This window comes from Macaca mulatta, chromosome 14, assembly GCF_049350105.2.
Source record: "Macaca mulatta isolate MMU2019108-1 chromosome 14, T2T-MMU8v2.0, whole genome shotgun sequence".
Lineage (NCBI taxonomy): Eukaryota > Metazoa > Chordata > Mammalia > Primates > Cercopithecidae > Macaca > Macaca mulatta.
This window is the reverse complement of record NC_133419.1, coordinates 119562821-119585906: the sequence shown is the minus strand read 5'-3', so window position 1 is coordinate 119585906 and position 23086 is coordinate 119562821. Positions and strand designations below refer to the sequence as shown.

The following is a 23086-nucleotide window of genomic DNA, read 5'->3' as shown; positions in this document are numbered from 1 at the left end:
GTCAGCTTTTTGTGTTCTTTCTTTCTTTCTTTCTTTCTTTCTTTCTTTCTTTCTTTCTTTCTTTCTTTCTTTCTTTCTTTCTTTCTTTCTTTCCTTCCTTCCTTCCTTCCTTCCTTCCTTCCTTCCTTCCTTCCTTCCTTCCTTCCTTCCTTCCTTCCTTCCTTCTTTCTCTTCTTTCTTTTCTTTTCTTTTCTTTTCTCTTTTCTTTTCTTTTCTTTCTTTTCTTTTCTTTTCTTTTTTTTTGAGACTGTCTCCCTCTGTCGCCCTGGCTAGAGTGCAGTGGCACGATCTCAGCTCTCTGCAACTTCCACCTCCTAAGTTCAAGCAATTCTCTCGTCTCAGCCTCCCGAGTAGCTGGGATTACAGGCATGCGTCACCATGCCCAGTTAAGTTTTGTATTTTTAGTAGAGATGGGGTTTCACCGTGTTGGCCAGTCTGGTCTTGAACTCCTGACCTCAGGTGATCCTCCCGCCTCTACCTCCCAAAGTGCTGGGATTACAGGCATGAGACACCGCTCCTGGCTCTCTGTTTTTCAAATGGATTTTTTTACTCTGTGACATTGATTTAAACTTACTGTTAAAAAATATATTTCTGGGCCGGGCGCGGTGGCTCAAGCCTGTAATCCCAGCACTTTGGGAGGCCGAGACGGGCGGATCAGGAGTTCAGGAGATCGAGACCATCCTGGCTAACACGGTGAAACCCCGTCTCTACTAAAATACAAAAAAAATTAGCCGGGCGAGGTGGCGGGCGCCTGTACTCCCAGCTACTCGGGAGGCTGAGGCAGGAGAATGGCGTGAACCCGGGAGGCGGGGCTTGCAGTGAGCTGAGATCCGGCCACTGCACTCCAGCCTGGGCAACAGAGCTAGACTCCGTCTCAAAAAAAAAAAAAAAAAAAAAAAAAAAAAAAAATATATATATTTCTTTGACCTGCCCGCTGTGCAAGGAGGAGGTTAGTATTTTACATTTTATAGATGAAGAAACCGAGGCTTAGAGGGATGTCTGGTTCATAAAATCACAAAGTCAGTTAGTGGTGGGGCTAGAGTGAAAATCCATCCATCGTTTGAATCATCAGCTTGTGTACCCTCTCTGCCTTCTCCCTAACTGGGTGACTAGACTGTGTGCACATACACTTACCCAGTTTGAGGGGCAGCAGCAGAGCTCAGAGCAGAGCTTCAGAGTCCCTGCCCTGGCTTCAGTTCTGGCTCTGTACTAACTGGCTGTGTAACTGTTTATTTTCTTGTTTTGTTTTTTGTTTTTTTTGAGATGGAGTCTCGCTCTATCGCCCAGGCTGGAGTGCAGTGGCGCGATCTTGGCTCACTGCAAGCTCCGCCTCCAGGGTTCACGCCGTTCTCCTGCCTCAGCCTCCTGAGTAGCTGGGACTACAGGCTCCTGCCATAACACCCGGCTCATTTTTTTGTATTTTTAGTAGAGACAGAGTTTCACCGTGTTAGCCAGGATGGTCTCGATCTCCTGACCTGGTGATCTGCCCGCCTTGGCCTCCCAAAGTGCTGGGATTACAGTCGTGAGCCACCGCGCCCGGCCTCCTCCTTTGTTAAATGGAGTGTGTGACAGGTTCCTCCCAGGGTGTGTTGATGAGATGAAATCACACCTGTTAAGTCCCCAGCAGAATGCCAGGCCCATGGGAGCCTGTGGAAAGGACACATTTTCTCTGTCCCTGCTCTCCACATGGTCACCACTCTTGCCATGATGGAAACCAGCCTGATGAGAACACCAGATAGTGACATCATATGTTCCTGTGGGCACGAGCTGTAAGGCTGTGAGCATCAGTGGGAGGGGTATCAGCTGGTCCTTCCTGCGTCTGGACCACTTAGCCCCTTTCCCTCTCCTCTCTCCTCCTGCAGATTGTAATGTAGCAGACCCAGCCATGGCGGCCCCGCAGCTGGGTCCCGGCCAAACCACCCAACTGCCCCTCAGCGAGAGCAGCGTGCCAGGCGCCCCGCACGGCCCTCCTCCTGGCCTTCGGCCTGATGCCCCTGGGGGCGGGGGCGGGGGCGGGGGCGTCCCCGGAAAGCCTCCCTCGCAGTTCGTATACGTCTTCACCACCCACCTGGCCAACACGTAAGTGCCTGGTGGGCAGGCCACGTCTCTCTCTCTCTCTGCCCAGCACCTCTCAGCCTGGGGTTTCTGAGGGAGCCATGTGCAGGGGCAGGGTGGGGTGGGTGAGGGTGGGGCTCCCTCCTGCTCACCTCTCTGAGCTGTGGGTGCCCTCACTCTGTGCAGGGCTGCGGAGGCAGTGCTGCAGGGCCGGGCAGACTCCATCCTCGCCTACCACCAGCAGAACGTGCCCCGGGCCAAGCTTGACCAGGTGAGCGTGGTGCCTCTGTGAGCAGCAGGACGGGGCGGAACGTCCCCTTACCTGTCTCATGCTCTCTTTGTCCTTCTGCAGGCCCCTAAAGTGCCCCCCACCCCAGAACCGCTACCCCTGAGCACGCCGACAGCGGGCACCCCACAGTCCCAGCCACCTCCACTGCCGCCGCCGCCACCCCCGGCCCCTGGCAGTGCCCCGCCTGCTCTGCCCCCAGAGGGGCCTCCTGAGGACAGCAGTCAGGACCTGGCCCCCAACTCAGTGGGAGCTGCCAGCACAGGTGGTGGGACTGGGGGCACCCACCCTAACACCCCGACGGCTACCACCGCCAACAACCCTCTGCCTCCTGGAGGAGACCCCAGCAGTGCCCCCGGCCCTGCCCTGCTGGGGGAGGCAGCCCCCACTGGAAACGGGCAGCGCAGCCTGGTGGGCTCAGAGGGCCTGTCCAAAGAGCAGCTGGAGCATCGGGAACGGTCCCTCCAGACGCTGCGAGACATTGAGCGACTGCTGCTCCGCAGCGGAGAGACTGAGCCCTTCCTCAAGGGGACCCCAGGAGGAGCGGGTGAGGGGGGCCCACCAGCACAAGCACCCCCTCCCCCCGCCCAGCAGCCACCCACAGCCCCTCCCAGCGGGCTGAAGAAGTACGAGGAACCCTTGCAGTCCATGATTTCGCAGACACAGAGCCTAGGGGGCCCCCCTCTGGAGCACGAAGTGCCTGGGCACCCCCCGGGTGGGGACATGGGGCAGCAGATGAACATGATGATACAGAGGCTGGGCCAGGACAGCCTCACGCCCGAGCAGGTGGCCTGGCGCAAGCTGCAGGAGGAGTACTACGAGGAGAAACGGCGGAAAGAGGAACAGATTGGGCTGCACGGGGGCCGCCCTCTGCAGGACATGATGGGCATGGGGGGCATGATGGTGAGGGGGCCCCCGCCTCCTTACCACAGCAAGCCTGGGGATCAGTGGCCGCCTGGAATGGGTGCGCAGCTGCGGGGACCCATGGATGTTCAAGATCCCATGCAGCTCCGGGGCGGACCTCCCTTTCCTGGCCCCCGTTTCCCAGGCAACCAGATACAACGGGTGCCTGGGTTTGGGGGCATGCAGAGTATGCCCATGGAGGTGCCCATGAATGCCATGCAGAGGCCCGTAAGACCAGGCATGGGCTGGACCGAAGACTTGCCCCCTATGGGGGGACCCAGCAATTTTGCCCAGAACACCATGCCCTACCCAGGTGGGCAGGGTGAGGCGGAGCGATTCATGACTCCCCGAGTCCGTGAGGAGCTGCTGCGGCACCAGCTGCTGGAGAAGCGGTCGATGGGCATGCAGCGCCCCCTGGGCATGGCAGGCAGTGGCATGGGACAGAGCATGGAGATGGAGCGGATGATGCAGGCGCACCGGCAGATGGATCCTGCCATGTTCCCCGGGCAGATGGCTGGCGGTGAGGGCCTGGCGGGCACTCCCATGGGCATGGAGTTTGGTGGAGGCCGGGGCCTCCTGAGCCCTCCCATGGGACAGTCTGGGCTGAGGGAGGTGGACCCGCCCATGGGGCCAGGCAACCTCAACATGAACATGAATGTGAACATGAACATGAACATGAACCTGAACGTGCAGATGACCCCTCAGCAGCAGATGCTGATGTCGCAGAAGATGCGGGGCCCTGGGGACATGATGGGGCCCCAGGGCCTCAGTCCTGAGGAGATGGCCCGGGTTCGGGCCCAGAACAGCAGTGGCGTGATGGGCGGCCCGCAAAAGATGCTGATGCCTTCACAGTTTCCTAGCCAGGGCCAGCAGGGATTCTCTGGGGGCCAGGGACCCTACCAAGCCATGTCCCAGGACATGGGCAATACCCAAGACATGTTCAGCCCTGATCAGAGCTCAATGCCCATGAGCAACGTGGGCACCACCCGGCTCAGCCACATGCCTCTGCCCGCTGCCTCCAATCCTCCTGGGACCGTGCATTCAGCCCCAAACCGGGGGCTAGGCAGGCGGCCTTCGGACCTCACCATCAGTATTAATCAGATGGGCTCACCGGGCATGGGTCACTTGAAGTCACCCACCCTTAGCCAGGTGCACTCACCCCTGGTCACCTCACCCTCTGCCAACCTCAAGTCACCCCAGACTCCCTCACAGATGGTGCCCTTGCCTTCTGCCAACCCGCCAGGACCTCTCAAGTCGCCCCAGGTCCTCGGCTCCTCCCTCAGCGTCCGTTCACCCACTGGCTCGCCCAGCAGGCTCAAGTCTCCTTCCATGGCGGTGCCTTCTCCAGGCTGGGTTGCCTCACCCAAGACGGCCATGCCCAGTCCTGGGGTCTCCCAGAACAAGCAGCCGCCTCTCAACATGAACTCTTCCACCACCCTGAGCAACATGGAACAGGGTGAGTCAATTGCGCAGGCAGGCAGGCAGGCAGGCAGGCTCTGAGCAGTGTGCCCATGCTGGGGCTGGGCAGTAAGTCGAGGCCTCTGTACTGGGGCCCAGAGGTGGATGACTCTGCTTGCGGGGCAGATAATGACAGCTGTGGGCTTTCTCAGAGGGCATTACGTGAGTCTCAGGCATTTTGAGAGATTGTACTTGGTGCCCAGGATCGTCCCCTTGCTCGGGGCCCTGAGGCTGCAGGGATTGCTTGAAGACTGGTGGGCTCTGGAGATAGTGGGGGCCTATGGGTGTGTCTGAAGGACCAGGTGATTTGGGGAACTGACCTCTTCCTAAACCCCCCCAATATCCACAGCCGAACTCATCTGCCCCTCCCCAGTCACCCCTGCTCTCTTTGTCTCCCCGTTTCTGTAGGTGCCCTCCCGCCTAGCGGCCCCCGGAGCAGCTCCTCAGCACCTCCCGCCAACCCTCCCAGCGGCCTCATGAACCCCAGCCTACCATTCACTTCCTCCCCAGACCCCACGCCTTCCCAGAACCCCCTGTCACTGATGATGACCCAGATGTCCAAGTACGCCATGCCCAGCTCCACCCCGCTCTACCACAATGCCATCAAGACCATCGCCACCTCAGACGACGAGCTGCTGCCCGACCGGCCCCTGCTGCCCCCCCCACCACCACCACAGGGCTCTGGGCCAGGTGCGAGGACAGGCCGGGCCCCAGGGAGGCCAGCTGGTGTGGGCACTGGGATCGGGTAGCACAGCTGTGGTTGTGCTGACTTTTTTGTGCTTCTGAAGGCCCTGGGCATGGGGGTGGAGGCTCCGGGATGCTGTTCCCACTCACTGGAGTCATTAGTGAAATGCAGCCCAGAGCACTCGAGTGGTCTTTCCAACACCTGGTGGTGTCTGGCGACCTGAGCCAGAACTTGGTCTCTTGGCTTCTAGCTTCAGTGCCTCCAGTCCCTTCCCTCCCAGCCAGGGGAAGCCAGTGGTGAAAACTCCGACCCCTGGCACCACCCGGCTTGGGAGTGGGGAAGGCCTGAGCCCTGCACCCTCCCTAAGCTGGGCGCACTGTGCCTGACCCCCTGTCTTTATTCCCTACAGGGATCAGCAACAGCCAGCCCAGCCAGATGCACCTGAACTCAGCCGCTGCCCAGAGCCCCATGGGCATGAACCTGCCAGGCCAGCAGCCCCTGTCCCATGAGCCCCCGCCCGCCATGCTGCCCTCCCCCACCCCTCTGGGCTCCAACATTCCACTGCATCCCAACCCACAGGGGACAGGAGGGCCCCCTCAAAACTCCATGATGATGGCCCCAGGGGGCCCCGACTCCCTGAATGCCCCGTGTGGCCCGGTGCCCAGCTCCTCCCAGATGATGCCCTTCCCCCCTCGACTGCAGCAGCCACATGGTGCCATGGCCCCCACTGGGGGTGGGGGCGGGGGGCCTGGCCTGCAGCAGCACTACCCGTCAGGCATGCCCCTGCCTCCCGAGGACCTGCCCAACCAGCCGCCAGGCCCCATGCCTCCCCAGCAGCACTTGATGGGCAAAGCCATGGCTGGGCGCATGGGCGACACATACCCACCGGGTGTGCTCCCTGGGGTGGCATCAGTGCTGAACGACCCCGAGCTGAGCGAGGTGATCCGGCCCACCCCAACGGGGATCCCCGAGTTCGACTTGTCGAGGATCATCCCCTCTGAGAAGCCAAGCAGCACCCTCCAGTACTTCCCCAAGAGCGAGAACCAGCCCCCCAAGGCTCAGCCCCCCAATCTGCATCTCATGAACCTGCAGAACATGATGGCGGAGCAGACTCCTTCTCGGCCTCCCAACCTCCCAGGCCAGCAGGGTGTCCAGCGGGGGCTCAACATGTCCATGTGCCACCCCGGACAGATGTCCTTGCTGGGCAGGACAGGCGTACCCCCACAGCAGGGGATGGTGCCCCATGGCCTGCACCAGGGGGTCATGTCCCCTCCACAAGGCCTCATGACCCAGCAGAATTTCATGCTGATGAAGCAGCGGGGCGTGGGGGGCGAGGTCTACAGCCAGCCGCCCCACATACTCTCCCCGCAGGGCTCCCTCATGGGCCCCCCACCCCAGCAGAACCTCATGGTGTCCCACCCCCTTCGGCAGCGCAGTGTGTCCCTGGACAGCCAAATGGGCTACCTCCCGGCGCCAGGCGGCATGGCCAACCTGCCCTTCTAGAAGTCGCTGCTGGGGCTGGAGCCGGGGCAATGTTGCAAATACGATAACCTTAACAAAGTTCTTCCCCTCAATGTTGGGATGGCCTGGGTCGAGGGGTGGGGTGGAGGGGGTGGGAGGGAGCTTGCGTAGGGAGTGGCATTTGTGGAAACCAGATGTGCTGGCAGCTTAGGGGGATGTGGCAGAGTGGGGTGGGGGGATTTTGGATTGGGGTTGGTTCCATTTTGGCCACCAGGACTGCCCCTCCCCCACTCCTCCCAATTCCTATAGAGCCTCTCTATTTTACCTCTTTCCCTGCATCCCTACACCCGCCACACCCCCTTCAGCTATGCTTTTGGAGTCCTGGATGGGATCTGGGGGGAGAGAGGAAGGACAGGTCAGGTCTCCCCCAGCCCCTTCTGCTCTTGTCTCCTCGTGTCCACATTGCTGGAGCTCCACCTCCCTCTTCGTTTCTCTGCACCCCCCCATTTTCCTTCTGTCTTTACCTGCTTCGTATCCTTTCCCTGCTGATGTGGCTGACCCCTCTCCCACCCCTCCCTGCAGGTGGCTGGCCAGGTGGGCAGGTGCCAGCCGGAGCTGTAAATAGAGCGCTGCACTTTTGTGCTGGTTTGTGCGTGTGCTGTATTTCTGTGTTTTGATAGAAGTCACACAAAAAAAAAAAGGATAAAAGAAACCCTTCCCCCTTCTTCAAGTTATTGCCCTCTCCATTCCCCTGGACCCAGGACGTGCGGCCCTACATGGCCACCCACTGTTTGCAGTGTCTCTGAGTCCCTAAGGGATACCATTCCTGTCCCCTTCCCAAATGGTAAAATGACGTAAATGCCCCACTCCTAAACTGAGGTCAGACCACCTAGGCTTCCACCTGGTGAGCCCTAGCAGGGCTGAGACCCCCCAGGGCGGCAGCCTGTCTGCTGCTGAGTGATTCGGGGGGAACATGTGTGCACACGCACACGTGTTTGCCCACACCGGTGACACAGGGCCCTGGCTTCCCACTTTCGATGCCTGGGCGTCCCCCGCTGCTACATCTTAGCCAGAACTTGAAGTCTTTTGTCCCAGTTTGGGATGAAGGAAAGGAGGAAGAGGCGGTGGCTGTGTGGCCCCCTTGAGTGGAGCCATGGAAGGTGTAGCATGGTGCCATTGGGGCCTGTGGCTGCAGTAGCCATGGGCCAGGTAACCTCCAGGGCCCTGACTTCCAGAGGCTGCTGCCACCTACTTCTTATCAGAGAAGGGGGAGAACAGTTCATCTGAGTCAGTGCACCTCCCCTCCAGGCTCCACCCCCTGAGGATGGAATCGGGGAAACAGCATCCTGCCGCCTCCTTTCTGCCTGTCCACTCACCGGCAAGGTTGTCCCTCTGCCCAGGGCTCAGGGCCATGTACCAGATCTGTCTGTGCCCACCCAGGCACAGCCACTGCCTCCCCCTAGGCTCCCTGCTCCTCCCCAGGTGAGCTCCCCATCCGCCTTTGGTCAGAGCTGAAGCCATATACGACTGGGTGTTTGTCCCCTACTTTGGCCCCAGGAGTAAAAAACTTCTCCTTTTCTCACTTCCTTTCCTGCCTCGGGAGGTGGCAGGGCAGTTCCCTGGCTGAGGCCTTTTGCGCCCCGCCTCCAGGGCCAAGGGCCATTCTAGACAGGGTGTCTTCTACCAGGACCAGTCCCTAGCCTTCCTGGCCTGGAGGGCCTGGTCTCGCACTGGCAGCTGTAATACAAAGGGAACTTGCCCCACTTCTCCCAGCCTGGTGCTGTCCTCTCGGCCCACCATCGGCCAGGTCCAGCGCTTCCTCTGGGGCTGACAACAGGCCCCTGACTCCCCCTGGCCACCTCCCAGGGGCCATGGCCAGGGCCTCTGTGTTTGGGGGCTCACTTGCCCTTCATCCTGCCAGGCGCTTTGCCCGCCCTGCCTCAGCCTGGGCCCTGTGCCCTTGAGCCCTCCACCCCTGGCCCAAGACCCCCCAAACTGTCTGACTCTGTGTTTCCTGCCCTGAGGAGAGAGGGGTCAGATCGCAGCGGGCCGAGTGCCCTCTCCGTCCCCTCTCCTCCCACCCGCGCCACAGGCCAGCCTACTCTTCCCTCCATCCATGGCCATACCCCTAGCCATTTTGTACCATTATATAAATATATATATAAATATAAATATATAAATACAATATGTGAAGACATCTTCTTGGTTTTTATTTTGAAACAATTTTTAGGCTTGTTCCGGGGGTCTCTGTGCTGCCTGTACTGTATTGACCTGTTTTATAGGTGCCTTTTTATTAAAAAGAAAATTCAAAATCCAGCCTCTTGCCTCTTTGCCTCTGCTTCAGACTCCTCTGTCAATTAGATTACCCAGCTTGCTAGGAGATAGTCAGAGAAAAAAGGCCCGTCCCAGGTCTTCCTTGTTGTTCCCCCGTGAAGACACTCTCCCCTCAGCTACAGCTGTTATTTCCCCAGTGGGGCCTCCCAAGGAGCTTGGCTGCTTGGCTTGGTGGGACAAGTGCAGGGGTCCCTGACTCCCTACCCGATCAAAGGGTGGGGAGGTGGGAGGGAGTGCCCAGAACTGTGGGAGGGAGGTGGGAGGGAGTGCCTCCCACACCCCAGGTGAGCAAACAAGCACGGAGCAGCTTCCTGCGGTTCCATCTGAGTGACATCCTCAGAGGGGCAGGGCACGGCTTCCTGGGGCCTGGGGACTTCCCTGCCCCAGTGTGTTTCTTACACTTCCCTGCCTAAGGTGATGCCACAGAGGGGATGGTTGAGATGACTCCCACAGGCCCCTTCCAGTCCACCTTTCTCCATTCGGACTCTGAGTTTCCTCGGGTCTGTAGCTTGTGGGAAGGGAGTGAGGAGGGGACAAGCCAGCCTCCTTCCCCATCAGTGCCCACAACCTCCCATCCCCTGGACCCGGCCACCCTAGGAGCTCTCCACCCCACTTCATCTCACCTAGTGGAGGGGACCACCGAGTGTCACTGATCCATGTCCCTCCTTGGGGTTGGGGAAGAAAGCTGTTTTCTTTCCTCTGTCGGGTTTCTCTCTTGCTTCTTGGTCTTTGCACTTCCTCAGGTCACTGGCTGCTCTCCAAGGGCACCTAGAGACGGCCCTGCCTGCAAACCACCCAGGACCCAGTGACATGGGGAGGACCAAGTGCTGTTTCAGTCCAAGCCAGTGGCAGCTACCTGAATTCAACCAGTCCAAGCTTCCTGCTTGGTCAAAATGGCTGCAGGCTTGGGGGCTTGGTGGAATGTCTATGTTTTTAGGAACTGAGTTGTCTGAAGGCCACACTCTGCTGCCAGCTGGCCTTTCCTCAGCCTTAACCTCCACTCATCCCCTGGTGCTCAGCTTCTCCTGGCTTTGTGGACAGGTGGGTAGGAGGGGAGAGGGGATTGGCTTCTCCTGGCCTTGCGGACAGGTGGGTAGGAGGGGAGAGGGGAAACTGTGGAGGTCAGCAGCCCTAAAGCTGATGGAGTGTGTTCTGGGAGGGACAGGCGCTCTCCGTCGGCAAGGGCAGAAGTAGAAGTTGTTTCCTGAGCGTTGGATGATTAGGATGGGAGGTACCTGAGGTTCTCTCAGCCCAAGAGGGTGCAGATGGGTAGAGACAGGCTTCACTGTGCCTTTGAGCTGCTTTCCGCTCCCTGGGCTCCAGTTGAGTCCTAGGGCTGGCAGAAGAGCTGGCAGGGATGTCCTAGAAATGGGGGTTGGTTCCTCTAGCTACCCCAGCTAAGGATACTCCTAGGACACTCTAAGCCACCGTGAGCCCTTAGGATCCCAGCTCCTGTTGGAGGGAGCATCCAGCATCACTGCGTGCCCCAAGGAAAAGCAGCAATAAAGGGGGACACTGGGACCTAGAATGTGGTGAGAGAGGTGGCATTCTCTGACTCAGAGAGACTGCTCTTGCGCCAGCTAGGGAAGAGCTGGCACAGGGAGGCAGGGCCGGTACAGCCCAGCTTGGTCAGGAGCCTCGACAGGTCACTGCGGAACTTCACGCCGGCAAAAGTGTAGAGCATGGGGTTGAGGCAGCAGTGGGCCAGGCCCAGGAACTCACACATGGTGATGGCCACGGGGAGAGAGCCATTTAGCTCGCAGGTATTGTCCACAGCCTTCAGCCTCACCAGGGTGTCCAGGAAGATGACGATGTGGTAGGGTGACCAGCAGAGGAAGAAGATGCTCGTCACCAGGATGGCCACCCTGACTGCCTTCTGCCGCTGAGGGCGCCGCTGGGCCTGGCGCAACCTGTGCACTACCCCCACGTAGCACCAGCCCATCACCAGCATGGGCAGCAGGAATCCCGCCACGTGGTAGAGGAATCGGGAGGTGAACCAGGCATGCGTTTCGGCTTGGTTCTCTTGGGAGAAGGTGCAACGTGGCAGGGAGTTGTTGGGATGGGCTTGGCTGACTTTGGCGAAGAGAATCTCTGGCAAGGCAAAGAGGAAGCCCACCAGCCAGATGGTCCCGCAGGTGATGTGGATGGAGAGGAGGCGGCGGTGGCGGTAGGCGTGGACGGCGTGGACAATGGCCAGGTAACGGTCCACGGCGATGCAGGCCAGGAGCAGGCTGCTGCAGTAGAAGTTGACTTTGTGCAAGGCAATCACAGTTTTGCAGAGGAAGGTCCCCAGGACCCAGCCCACAGAGCCCTCGGCCACGGCAAAGGGCAAGATGAAGACCAGCAGGAGGTCGGCCACGGCCAGGTGGAACAGGAAGGTCTCCGTGGAGCTGCGTGTCTGCCGGTGCCGCTCCAGGATCACCAGCACCAGGACGTTGCCGATCACGCCCAGGAGGAAGATGAGGCTGTAGGCCACGGGCACGAACACAGCCTTGAAGGAGGCCATGAGGGGCCCCTCTGTGGCAGGGCAGAGGTGATTTTCCACCAGGGAGGTGTCGTTATAGTTGTCGAATTTGTCAAATTCCAAGAACTGCAAGGGCAAGGAGACGGGAGGGTGAGGACTGTCTTTCCTCTCCGAGAGGAACCCTAGCTCTCTTGGAGGTTTTTCCTACATAGGCTCCACTGACCAAATGTCAAGTTTCACATTTCAATTTTGAACAAATCACTTTGTGTTTTCCAACTTCAGTTTTTTGCCTGTCAAAGGGATCGCATTCCTTAGAGTGGTGGTGCAGATGAAGGGAGGTGTGCGGGTGGCCATGCTTTGTAAGTGCTGAGGGGCTGGGCCCCATAAGTCAGCTTGTGTTTTGGGGTCCTCATGTATGGAAGCCTGCAGCCTTGGGGGCTGGAGTCAATTTGGGGAATGGCCCTGATTGGTACAAGGACCCGTCTGTTTCAGTTCCGAGCAGAACAGTCGGGCACTGCAACTTAGCATCGTGCTGGGGGCTGGGGGCGGGCGGGTGCTGACGTGGCCTGCGGCTCCCTCCTCATGGGTCTCACTGTTCCTGACCGTCTCCGTTATCACTGAAATGGCAGTAATAGCCTCCCATCCGGTTCAATATGCACAACCCGCTCAAGGTATGTAATAGTATTCCTATTTCACAGATGTGTCTTGCTAAAGATCAGGTTTGTGTGAACTGACATTTATCTACTTCCAAAGCCAATACTTTCCACTGAACAACCCTGCCTGGGCTTCCTTCTAGGGGCAGCAGATGCAGGTTCCCTGCTACTTCCCATCACTGGCAACCTCCCTGCAGCTAGGAGCACTCAGAAGCAGAAAGCCCAGAGGCAGACAGAGGCAGGAGAAAGTGAGGGTGACCCAGGGAGACTGGCAGGAGAGAAGGAGAGAGCCTACTCCAAGTGCAGGGGGCGTGCCCATGATGTCTCCGGAAGTTCCTTCCTCCCCATCCTCCTCTTCCTCTCCCCATCACCCCACCTCCATCACCCCAGCACTCAGGTTGTTTACCCAGCTAACCACAAAGGAAGACATGTGCCTGTTTTCACACCTTTCACTCACAGCTGTCCCCTGCACCTGTTCCTCCTCACCTCTCAGCTCTTTTCTTCCCACCCTCCCTACCCAAGCCCCTCCCCAGGCAATTCAAAATCAATTATAACCAACCTATGTGGGTTCAAAAAGGCAATACTATAAATGATGAGCCCCAGGGAGGCAGAGGATAGGATGGGGTACCCTGTCCACCAGGCTCCGGGTGGCTTAATGCTGCCCCCATTTTAGGAGAGCAAGGCCCCCCCACAAGGAGGGGGTGGTCACACTGGGTGCCACAGGGCTTTCTTGCCTCTCCGGAGCCACAGTTGTGGGTCACACACTCACTCCTAATGCTGAGCAGACCCATTCCCCAGCCTGGGTCTTTCCTTCTGGCTCTGGGGGAATGGGGCTCTGTGAGAAGCAGGTGTGGGAGATACATCAGTGCAAGGGCAGAGCCATCTGCCAACTCTTCCCACAGCATCCCTCTGCCATTGCCTCAGTCTAGTCTTCCTTCTCTTCACGCTAACGCTCAGGAGACCATCTCTCCATGGGTCCCGTCTCCACCAGCTTCTCTACTCCTGTCCACGTCCTGCACAGAGGACGGGGTGCGTGTTCTAAAACACAAATCCCACTGCCTCAGTGTTCTGCTTAAAGTCCTTTGCCGGTTCCCCATCACCCATAAGCAGTGGTTTTCTTTTGTTTTTTGTCTTTATTTATTTATTTTTTCAATTTCACTTTTTTTTTTTTTTTGAGGTGGATTTTTGCTCTTGTTGCCCAGGCTGGAGTGCAGTGGCACGATCTTGGCTCACTGCAACCTCCGCCTCCTGGGTTCAAGCAATTCTCCTGCCTCAGCCTCCCGAGTAGTTGGGATTCCAGGCATCTGCCACCACACCCAGGTAATTTTTTTGTATTTTTAGTGGAGACAGGGTTTCACCACGTTGGCCAGGCTGGTCTCGAATTCCTGACCTCAAGTGATCCACTCACCTCGGCCTCCCAAAGTGCTGGGATTACAGGTATGAGCTACCGTACCAGGTCTCAATTTCACATTTAATAACAAAGTCAACTATAAGAAAAAGTCATATTTGTGATAATGTTCGTCAGTAGAAGATTGATTGGAGTCTGGGCATGGTGGCTCAGGCCTGTAATTCCATCACTTTGGGAGAACAAGGCAGAAGGATCACTTCAGCCAAGGAATTTCAGACTGCAGTGAACTATGATCATGCCACTACACTCCAGCCTGGGTAACAGACCAAGACCCAGTCTCAAAAAAAAGAGTAGAGTAAGCCAAACTTAGTGCCATTCACACATTGCTAAATTTCAGAACTGCTGGGCACAGTGGCTCCCAGCACTTTGGGAGGCTTAGGTGGGAGGATTGCTTGAAACCAGGAGTTCAAGACCAGCCTGCACAACATAGCGAGACCTCAACTCTACAAAACATTTTTTTTTTAAATAAAGTTTAGAACTAATTGCAGAACATCCCATGCAGTAGGATTCCATGGAATTTCTCTCCCAAACACACACCTTTGTTTTTGTTTTTTGATAGATAGTGTCTTGCTATGTTGCCCAGGCTGGAGTGCAGTGGCTATTAATAGGTGTGATCATAGCACACTACACCTCGACCTCCTGGGCCCAAGTGATCCTCCTCCTGCCTCAGCCTCCTGTGTAGCTGGGACTGCAGGTATGTGACAGCAGCGCCCAGCTCCAAGGACTTTCTTTAGAGTACCCATGACTGTGTGTGTGTGTCACAGGGTTCCCCTGGGGTGGAGAGTGGTGGTGTGGCTCCAGGCTCCCCTTCTTGACTTTAAACTATAGCTCTCCACTTTTGACTTGTGTAGTGCTTCACACATAAGCTTTTGTTGAAGAAAATGGTTCTACTTTCATTTGAAAACCATGGACCTGTGGGATGAAGTGTAACCTCCCCAACAGAGCCTTTATGTTCCTCCCAAATGTATATTCCTCTGACCTTTCAAACTTTGTCTTCTATTAATATATTATTGCTCTAGGTCACCCCTTGGCCTTTTCCTTCTGCCTAGCAGGTCTTTCTTTCCAAAGTGGCCTATCTAATTTCTACCCTTCCTCCAAAGCCGAATTCAATCCCATCTTCCCACATCCTTGCTGGCTCCCCTCTTGGAATTCTCTCTTCTCCTTATGATGCGTGTGCATTTATTACAGCACCCAGGGTTGGGATGACCACTTTCTAACCAGATGGCAAAGGTCTTAGAAGCAGGCCTTCTGTGTCCCCCTCCCAAGGTCATGTGTTTTACGTAGGACAGATGTGTGCTGACCTGCTCTGAAAGCAGTTTCCCAGAGAAGGCCAGGAGCCCTGATAATCTGAGACTTAGGCTAGTGTCTCAGCAGGGACTCACTCCGTCACCTTCTGCATTCTGCCTTCTCCCAATAACCTTGACCGCCTGGATCCTAGATCCTATCTTGACTGCTCTCTCTCTATTGGGAGCTATTTCCAGTATTGTCATTGAGCACACCCACTTGACTAATACTGGAATTCAGCAGTCTTCACGCAGAGCCAAGCCATTCATGCAGAGGGAAGAGAGCAGCAGGGCCCAGGGCGGTCAGCAGGGCTGAACTCCACCTACCTTGGCTGTGCCTGGGTGAGGGCTTAGGTCCAACCAGCCTATCTGACCCAGAAAGCCCTGGGTTTCTGTCCCTAGGGCTCCCATCTCCTGAGAACCAGATTTAGAGGGGGGTTGGGAGGGGCCTGTCTCTTCCTCCTTGCCAAGAGGTATTTGTTTGGCAGCGTCAGAGAGAGGAAGATGGGAGGAAGCTGGTTTGAGGGGTGCTGGGAACTGACGGCACATCTCAGCAGGAGGTGTCAAACAGACGTTTTGGGGGTTCAGGAGTGGCACGTGTTAAAGCCACTTCCCACACATAGGAGTTCTAGCTCCCCCAATCTCCCCCAAACTATGGAGAGAGGCAATAAAGCAAGGTTGGCTCTTTCCTCATGGGAAGTTGAGGAATCAGGAATCCTGAATACTGTGGGGCATGTGGTGCTGAGGAAGCCCTCCAATCCCGTGCCCAGAGGGAGCGCAGGGCGGCCCGTTTGTGTGAGCGGTGTGCCCATTCTTTGACATGAAAAGCTGCAGAAACCCAAGGCCCTCATGCACACACGCACTCTGACAGCAACACCCACCTTGCATAGACACAGGTCCCAAGATGGGCCACACCAGCGTGTGGCATAGACAGGCACCCAGCAGACAACAGCCTGGTCATAGGCCAGGGCCACATGCCCCAAAGAAGGCAAGAAACACAATGACCAGAATGAGGCTGAGTGGAGCTAGAATCTAGTTAGAAAATTGCTGTGAGCACTGGGGAGGAGCAGGGGCTGTAACAGTGTCCAGTATTGAGGGGCTTAGGGGAAGGTGCGGGGTGTAAAGAGATGCAAAGTACTTGGCCTGTGGTAGGGCCCAAAATGTTACTCTTCTCCTTCCCTCCACTGTAGGATGCAGGCTCCTCCCTGGATAATTAAGTTTCCAGGCCCCACCTCACTTCTCCAAATAACGAAGCTGCCCCACTGCCCAGCACTGACCAGCATGAAGCTCAGCTCACATTTGCTAATGGGGATTCTATGTCAGCAGGTACATTGGTCAGGGGTGTCTAGCATGCCTCAGGGATCTATCCTGGGTCCCCTCCTCTTCAGCACTCTCAACCCAGCTTTGGGGGCACTCTCAGGCAACACAGAGTTCTTTACAAGCTGGAACCATGGGCCCAACCTAACCAGATGAAATTGCGTGGGGAAAAATATACAAGCCAGGACTCAGGTTTAAAACTTTACCCATCCAGGGATAAGTTAGGGAAGACCAGGTAACAACAGTTCGTAAGAAACACTTGGGAGTTTGTTGCCTACAAGCTTAAGATGAGTCATGGGAGTGACGTGGCCAGCAGAAGGGCCACTGTTACCTTCATCTGTTCACCTAGAACAGATGAAGTGGGCAGCTGGCACCAGCCCAGTTTGGTTGGTCTGGACAAGGATGACCGCTTTGTTGAGGGGCTTGGAAAACCCTGCCCGTGGAGGAAGTTTTCAGGTACTAGGGGTGTAGTGTCTGGGACAGAGAAGACTTGAGTCCATGAGGGCTGATGTCACGGATTGGAAAGAAACTCCATGGGCAAGAGGGCAGCAATGGACTCTTGCTGTGGGCTTCCAGGGGCGGTCCAGAAGGACTGGGCAGAAGCTGAGGGGGTAGAGTTTCAGTCAAAGGCAGGAGAACTTTCTAACAGGCAGAACTGTCCAGCAATGAGATGGGACCCTTGGGAAGGAGAGGAACGTTTGAGCCCAAGTGTGCGGGAAGAGATTCCTGCCCTGGGAAGAAGGAGGCTAGACTCTGCCTTCAAATGCCCCTCACTCTCACTCTCAGATTTTCTGTCTGTCCTGCCCTGCCTGGGGCTGAGCTGGTTCTCAGTGTGATCTCCGTCTAGCTCAGTAGCTGGAGACTTTGCTTTTCTAGTCCATTCTGCCACCAGTGAATGCCCCAGCCTGACCTTACTTCTCAGCCCCGAGGAGGGGGCAGGGCTGCCTGCGTGCGTGGCTCACTCAGGCCGAACCCCAGGACTCCAAGGCCTGAGTCATGCTGGCCACGGGAAGTGTCTGCACACAGACGCCAGTCATTGCTCTGGCCACGGGGAGCATGCAAGCTCCATCTCCTTTTATGTCCCTGTGTGGATATTCCCAGCTGAGAGTCAGGAGCTGTGAGTGGAGCCGGCCAGGGTATCTGTCATTCCAGCCTTCGGTGGCTTAAGGGGTGCAGGGGTCTGGAGGAATGAGACTGGGCTATGGGTGAGGGTGTAGGTCTGTATCCCTTAGCCCGTCTTTCTTCAGGAGGCCCACAGCCCTTAAAGACCATCTGAGACTCTGGCTTGCCATTTGTCACATCTCCCTTGCTACACCCATAGCCTTCAGGGACAAGCCTGTGAGACTCCTCTTCCATCTCTTCCCACGGGTTTGGGCCATTAGAAGCAGGTACTGCACTGGCTGTGGTTTTAGGGGGAGAGTTTAAGCTACTCCAAGCCTCTGCGGCAAGTCTTGAGGCTTAAAGGGGCCCCACCTGGCACCCCAGTGTCTCTTTGCCCTTTGGATACAGGGTCACACAATCCAAGGTGCAGATAGACAGGCCTCCCAGGTGTGTGTGGCAGCCTCTTGAAACCATCTCCTGGGCTGGAAATATTTTGCCCCACCACTCTTGAAAGAACGCTCATTCTTGTGTCCTGATTCTCAGGTCCATATACACGGCCGCTGTTGATGCCGTTCTGCTAGAGGAGTGGGATCAGCTGCAGACTGCATCCCTGGGGAAGGCAAGAGTTCCTGACGAGACTCTGCAGTCTGTATGCCTGAACCCAGATTCACTTTGACCCTGACCCATCCTCAGCCTGGCCTTGGGGCTCTCCCTCATGTCTGACCCCTCCAACCACACCCCCAGTTGGGCCTGCTCTGCTGGGGTTGCTCTGGGACTTTTGATCTGATTGGGGGGGGCGGGTGGAGAACCTCCCTTCCCCCCAGAAACAGCCTGAGCTGGTTTTGGTTCCTCTTCTTCACACCTCCGTGATGAAATGAGATGGTCCACGTGGACGGGCTGTGTAGCCTGTGATGCTCTAGTCACACTGAAGTCATGATGTGTGGTAATTATCTATGGAGAGGGGTCATAGAAAGCCAGGCTCTGGGGCTTGGGCCAGCTTCACCCTGCGCTATAGCAGCTTCCCCTCCTGGTTGGTGTGCAGGGTGGGGCTGGAGGTATAGTTTATGACCAGCCTCTGTGGGTGCCCCAGCCCAGGCCCTGGTTCTATTGGAAGGAGGCTCTCAGATCAAGGTTCGCATAGACAGGGGCTGCTCTAGGTCTGCCTGGATCTGCCTTTCCAGCAGGATGGGTCCCTGGCATGCCCACCCCAGGACCTGGAATCTTCTGGTTCCTGGCTCTCAGCCATCTAATTTTTTTTTCTATTTGGACCATTCATTCTTGAGAATTAGCAGCCCCTCCACACCTCCCGGCCCCTGCCTTAAAGAAGTGGACATTTTAAGTGGCTCAAGTTGGTCTTCGAGTTCAACAGGACAAATGGAATACAGAATGACCAACCTGGCTTATGGCCAGGAGCCCCCAGTTCCTTTTCTTTTTTTTTTTTTTTTTCCTGGCAAGTTTGTGTAGCCAAAAGTCCCCAGTTCTTAGCCCAACATTAGAGTGTAAAACCCAGTGTTCAAGGAATATGAACCAATACTTGGTATGGGCAAGGACAAGGAGGAGACTAGGAAGCAGAAGGAGTAGAAGAACCTGGACTAATTCCAGAGGAAAATGGTGAGCTAAGAGCTTTACTGCATCACAAATCAATAAATACTTATTGAGAAGCTGCTACATGCAAGATTCTCCTGCCTGTACCACTATGCCCGGGGTTTTTGTACTGTGACACTGAGGGACAGTCTGCCAAGCTGCTCACAGCCCTTCAGTGAGTAGGTGGGGGTGGAGGAGAGGGTCTGTGTTCTGAGGGGACATTGGCCCTGGAGACAGGGTATGTAGGAGATTCGTGAAGGGAGAACGACGCACTGGTGGCTGGCTGAAGAACTCCAGAGCCCAGATGGTCCAGGACTCCGGACTCCCGGCTAGACCCTGAGTGAGGGATCCAGATATTTGAATGCCTGGCTGAGGATCACTCATTTGAGGTGTGACATGAAGCAAGTCACTAGGTCCCTTTCCCCCAGATGTAAGTTTTCTTGGGACATACCCTGCTGCCCCTGGCCCCTGCCACCACCTGTCTCTAGTAGGTCACTCAGTGAGGTGAGACGCGCAGTTAGGGGAAACTCAAGGTTTCTCAGAAGCTGGGACCCGCCAGGTCTCCAGTCGGTTACTAAGAAATCCAACTGGGTCAGGGCTCGTGGTCAGTTTGAAGCTGCAGGCAGAGGAAGACGCCCAGTAACCGAATCAGGCAAGGCCAGCGGCCGTGACTGGGGACCAGGGTGGGAGCACATTGCCCCTTTGGGGCTGCGGGTTTTTAGTCTGATTTGGGATATTGCCCAGACTCTGTGATTAGACTCAGGGCAGCTTCATAGGCGTGCAACTGGTGCAGTCACACGGGGCCTGCACCCAGCAGGACCCCTGACTTGGTTTAGTGCTCTGCTGTTGCTTTCTTGATATTTTTAATAATTTTTCAATAAGGGGCCCCATGTTTCGTTTTGCACTAGATCCCACAAATTATGAAGCAGGTCCTGATTAAATGAATGGTCCAGTTCTGATTCTGCTTGCAGTTTGGATCCGAGAGGCCAGGCTTTGGGTAGTTAGCCCTTCTGCTCACTTTCTCCCCGTGTCCTACTTACACTTCCCAGCCTTGAGATCTGGGCAAGCGAGAGGCAGGCTTCTCCCAGCAGGTCTGGGAACACGGTTGGTGGAACTACAAAGTCCACTCCAGCTGGGGGAGCAGGAGGGAGTCAGACAATATCTCAGGGTAAGTTTGGGCCAGGAGAGTTGGTAGGAGCCAGGGTTTGGCTCCTTCATGATCTAACCCAGAATGCAGTCCCAAGACAAGTCCTCTCCCCAGGGGGAGAAAAGACCGTGAAGAAGTTTCCAAGAAACCCTTACAACCAGCCTCTGCCGTCGGCTCACAAGGAACCCTGTGTTTCTCCGGTTGAGCTGCTCCACACATACACCTTTTGGGAGCCCAGTGACGACCAGGTCAACTGCACCTCTACGCTTCACTGCAGAGACATGAGTGCTGGCAGTGTAGTGCTGGGGACCATTTTCTTAGCCCACCCAAGAAACCTTTCCAAGAATACCTTATCTCTAGAGATTCTACAACAGGTTCCAAGACATTTTTTCAGATTAACAGTTTTCTCACCCTGCTCCCCGACTCCAACCTGCTGGGATCCTCTTCCTTGCTACCATCTGTTCTCATACTTCTCAGTTTAGCACATAATTGTTGTCTAATAGCTTCCAGTGAGTGATTTTTTTTCTCTGGCCAGAGCAGAAGCTATTTGAGGGCAAAGACCAGATCCTCAACTTCTCCACCCAACATAGAATGTAGTGCCCTGATGATATAATCATATGGTAAGAGATGAACAGCTATGCATTGATTGACTGATGAGCAATGCCAGCCTCCTCATGGTAAGAAAACCTCCAAAGGTACTTTCCTGTCTAGTTCCATATTCCCACCCTAAGAGAAAAGGAGAGAAAGAATGGGGAAGTGAAGTATCCTGTTCCCGGTCACATAGCAACTCAGAGGAGGATTCAGGGCCTGACCCCATGTCTTCCAGCTTCCTCTAAAGGATGTCTACTAAGGACAGCAGCTCTCCTTATCTGCTTCTTCCACAGAATGGAAAATAAACTCTTAAAGGGCAGGAGCTGACTGACCTGTCTAGATTTTACAGATCCACAGCGGGAGAGGATTCCCACGCTGTCCCCTCTCTCTCGGATTCTGGCAGAGGATATTAGAATTCCAGGCAGGGCCTCGGCGACAGGAAGCTACCCGTGTCTACTCACCAGGTCCTCCAGGTTCTCGAGGTCCATTTCCAGCATTAGCGGGTAGTTCATGGCTGTGCCGGCTGTGAGTCACCAGACTGGTCACTGTCTGATGTTGAGAGGCTCCCCGCCAGGTGCCTCTAGAGAGGTGGCAGCCGTCAGCTGCAAATTTAAGCAAATGAGCTGCGCATCGTCTCCTGGGGCTGTAGGGCCGCAACCTGCCTCACAACTCATCACTTTTTTTTTTTTTTCCACTGGGTCTTTTCTGTTTTTTTGAAGAAAGAGGGAAAATCCCCCACAGCATCAGTGCTAGTCAAGCATTTCAGCTTCTTTCCCGGCAACAATTGTCTCAACTGGGGCCTATGACTAGTTTAAAGGCTGCTCTCTCTTCTCCTCCCTATACCCCCAATAAGGGGCTCACAACTTGTAATGAAACCACCACACAAAGTCAGCAGACTGATGAGGGAAACTCCTGATCAACAGAGAACAGGAGAAGAGCGCTCCCAGCAACCTCTCCTCCAAGCCACCTCCAGACCTTCATCTTCCTCACCACTAGGGCGATCAACCATTCCAGTCTGCCCAGGACTGAAAAGTCCCTTGACTTGGGAAACCCCTAAGTCCTGGCAAATCAGGGCACTTGGTCAAACTACTTGCTACCATCCTTTTGCCCAACAGGGGCAAAACCCCTTCCCTTCTCAGCTCAAGTTCAGAAAAGATAGGTTAGAATTTTTCAAAGGGAACAACAGTAAAACAACACTGGAAGACAAAAATGAAATCAACTCTGGAAGGCCGAGGCAGGAGGACTGCTTGAAGCCAGGAGTTGGATACCAGCCTGGGCAACATAGCAAGACCCTGTCTCTAAAAGAAAAAAAAAAGTGAAATCACCAAGAAAAGCATACAGTTACAGAGTCATTTTCTGACTCAAAAATAATGATGTTCTATCTATAAATTAACTTGGTTTGCTGATAAATTATTAACCTCATAGACTACCAGGCGAGAGAGGACTTCAGAGATCATCCAGTCTAACCCCCAATTTTTATGCAGGAGGTCCGTGAGGCTGAGAGGGAGAGCAACTTACCCAAGATCCCACTGCTAACCGGTGGCAGAGCTGGGACTTGAACTCAGGTCTTCTGACTCCACCTTTAGTGTTTTCTCTACTCCAAGCTGCCACTCTTGCAGGCGCTCATAACCTCTGTCCTTTCCCTCAACTCTGCCCTGTCTGAGGGCCGTTTCCTTTAAGAAGCCCTTTTGTAGATGTTGATCAATTTCCCTTCCAAGTCTCATTTGTGGCTTTTTCTTCCAGAAGTGGGCATTTCCTCTCTTGGTCCACAATGATGTGAAAACAATGTCTGCACGCATAGCGGCACCCACACATGGTGGCTGTTTCTTGGCCCCACCCCCACCTTTGTATCTTGCTCCCTTTCAACCAAATCGCCCTTCACTGGGATCCTACCCTTTCCAGTGCTCTCCTTCACCCTCTCCTCCATATTCACCTTCCCTCTTTCCCCTCTTCACACCTTGCTTACTGAAGATGCTTACCTCACTGCATCCCCAACAGATGTACCATTCGGTTTTTTTTTTTTTTTTTTTTTGAGACAGAGTTTTGCTCTTCTTGCCCAGGCTGGAGTGCAATGGCATGATCTTGGCTTACCGCAACCTCTGCCTCCCAGGTTCAAGCAATTCTCCTGCCTCAGCCTCCCGAGCATCTGGGATTACAGGCATGCCCACCACGCCCGGCTAATTTTGTTTGTTTATTTATTTATTTATTTTGAGACAGAATTTTGCTCTTGCTGCCCAGGCTGGAGTGAAATGGCGCGATCTCAGCTCACCACAACCTCCACCTCCCGGGTTCAAGCAATTCTCCTGCCTCAGCCTCCCGAGTAGCTGGGATTACATCCCGGCTAATTTTGTATTTT

At 55.5% G+C, this 23086-nt stretch overlaps 2 protein-coding genes across 9 annotated transcripts in view; one reads left to right on the top strand and one right to left on the bottom strand.

The window, feature by feature from the left end:
• Window positions 1-9164, top strand: part of BCL9L (BCL9 like) — a 30869-nt gene extending 21705 nt beyond the window's left edge. For 5 of the 6 annotated variants that reach the window (XM_015115937.3, XM_077964488.1, XM_015115936.3 and 2 more), the window contains 5 exons: window positions 1863-2079; window positions 2242-2326; window positions 2408-4700; window positions 5111-5392; window positions 5797-9164. In XM_015115937.3, the coding sequence (XP_014971423.1) occupies window positions 1863-2079; window positions 2242-2326; window positions 2408-4700; window positions 5111-5392; window positions 5797-6890 (3971 nt within the window). In that variant the 3' untranslated portion in view covers window positions 6891-9164. The remainder of the gene's footprint in view (window positions 1-1862; window positions 2080-2241; window positions 2327-2407; window positions 4701-5110; window positions 5393-5796) is intronic. The other variant, XM_077964489.1, reaches the window with a different exon arrangement.
• Window positions 9036-22548, bottom strand: CXCR5 (C-X-C motif chemokine receptor 5). 3 transcript variants are annotated; one of them, XM_077964490.1, is made up of 3 exons: window positions 22249-22548; window positions 21192-21332; window positions 9036-11772 (listed from the first exon to the last, which is right to left on the bottom strand). In XM_077964490.1, exons 2-3 carry the CDS (start codon window positions 21240-21242, stop codon window positions 10705-10707), a joined length of 1119 nt encoding a protein of 372 aa, XP_077820616.1. In that variant the 5' UTR covers window positions 21243-21332; window positions 22249-22548; the 3' UTR covers window positions 9036-10704. The 3 variants fall into 3 exon arrangements, with proteins under 3 accessions (XP_077820616.1, XP_001100017.3, XP_014971424.3); XM_001100017.5 differs by lacking the exon at window positions 22249-22548 and having other exon boundaries at window positions 21192-21841; XM_015115938.3 differs by lacking the exon at window positions 22249-22548 and having other exon boundaries at window positions 21063-21313.
• Between the last annotated feature and the right edge of the window lie 538 nt (window positions 22549-23086).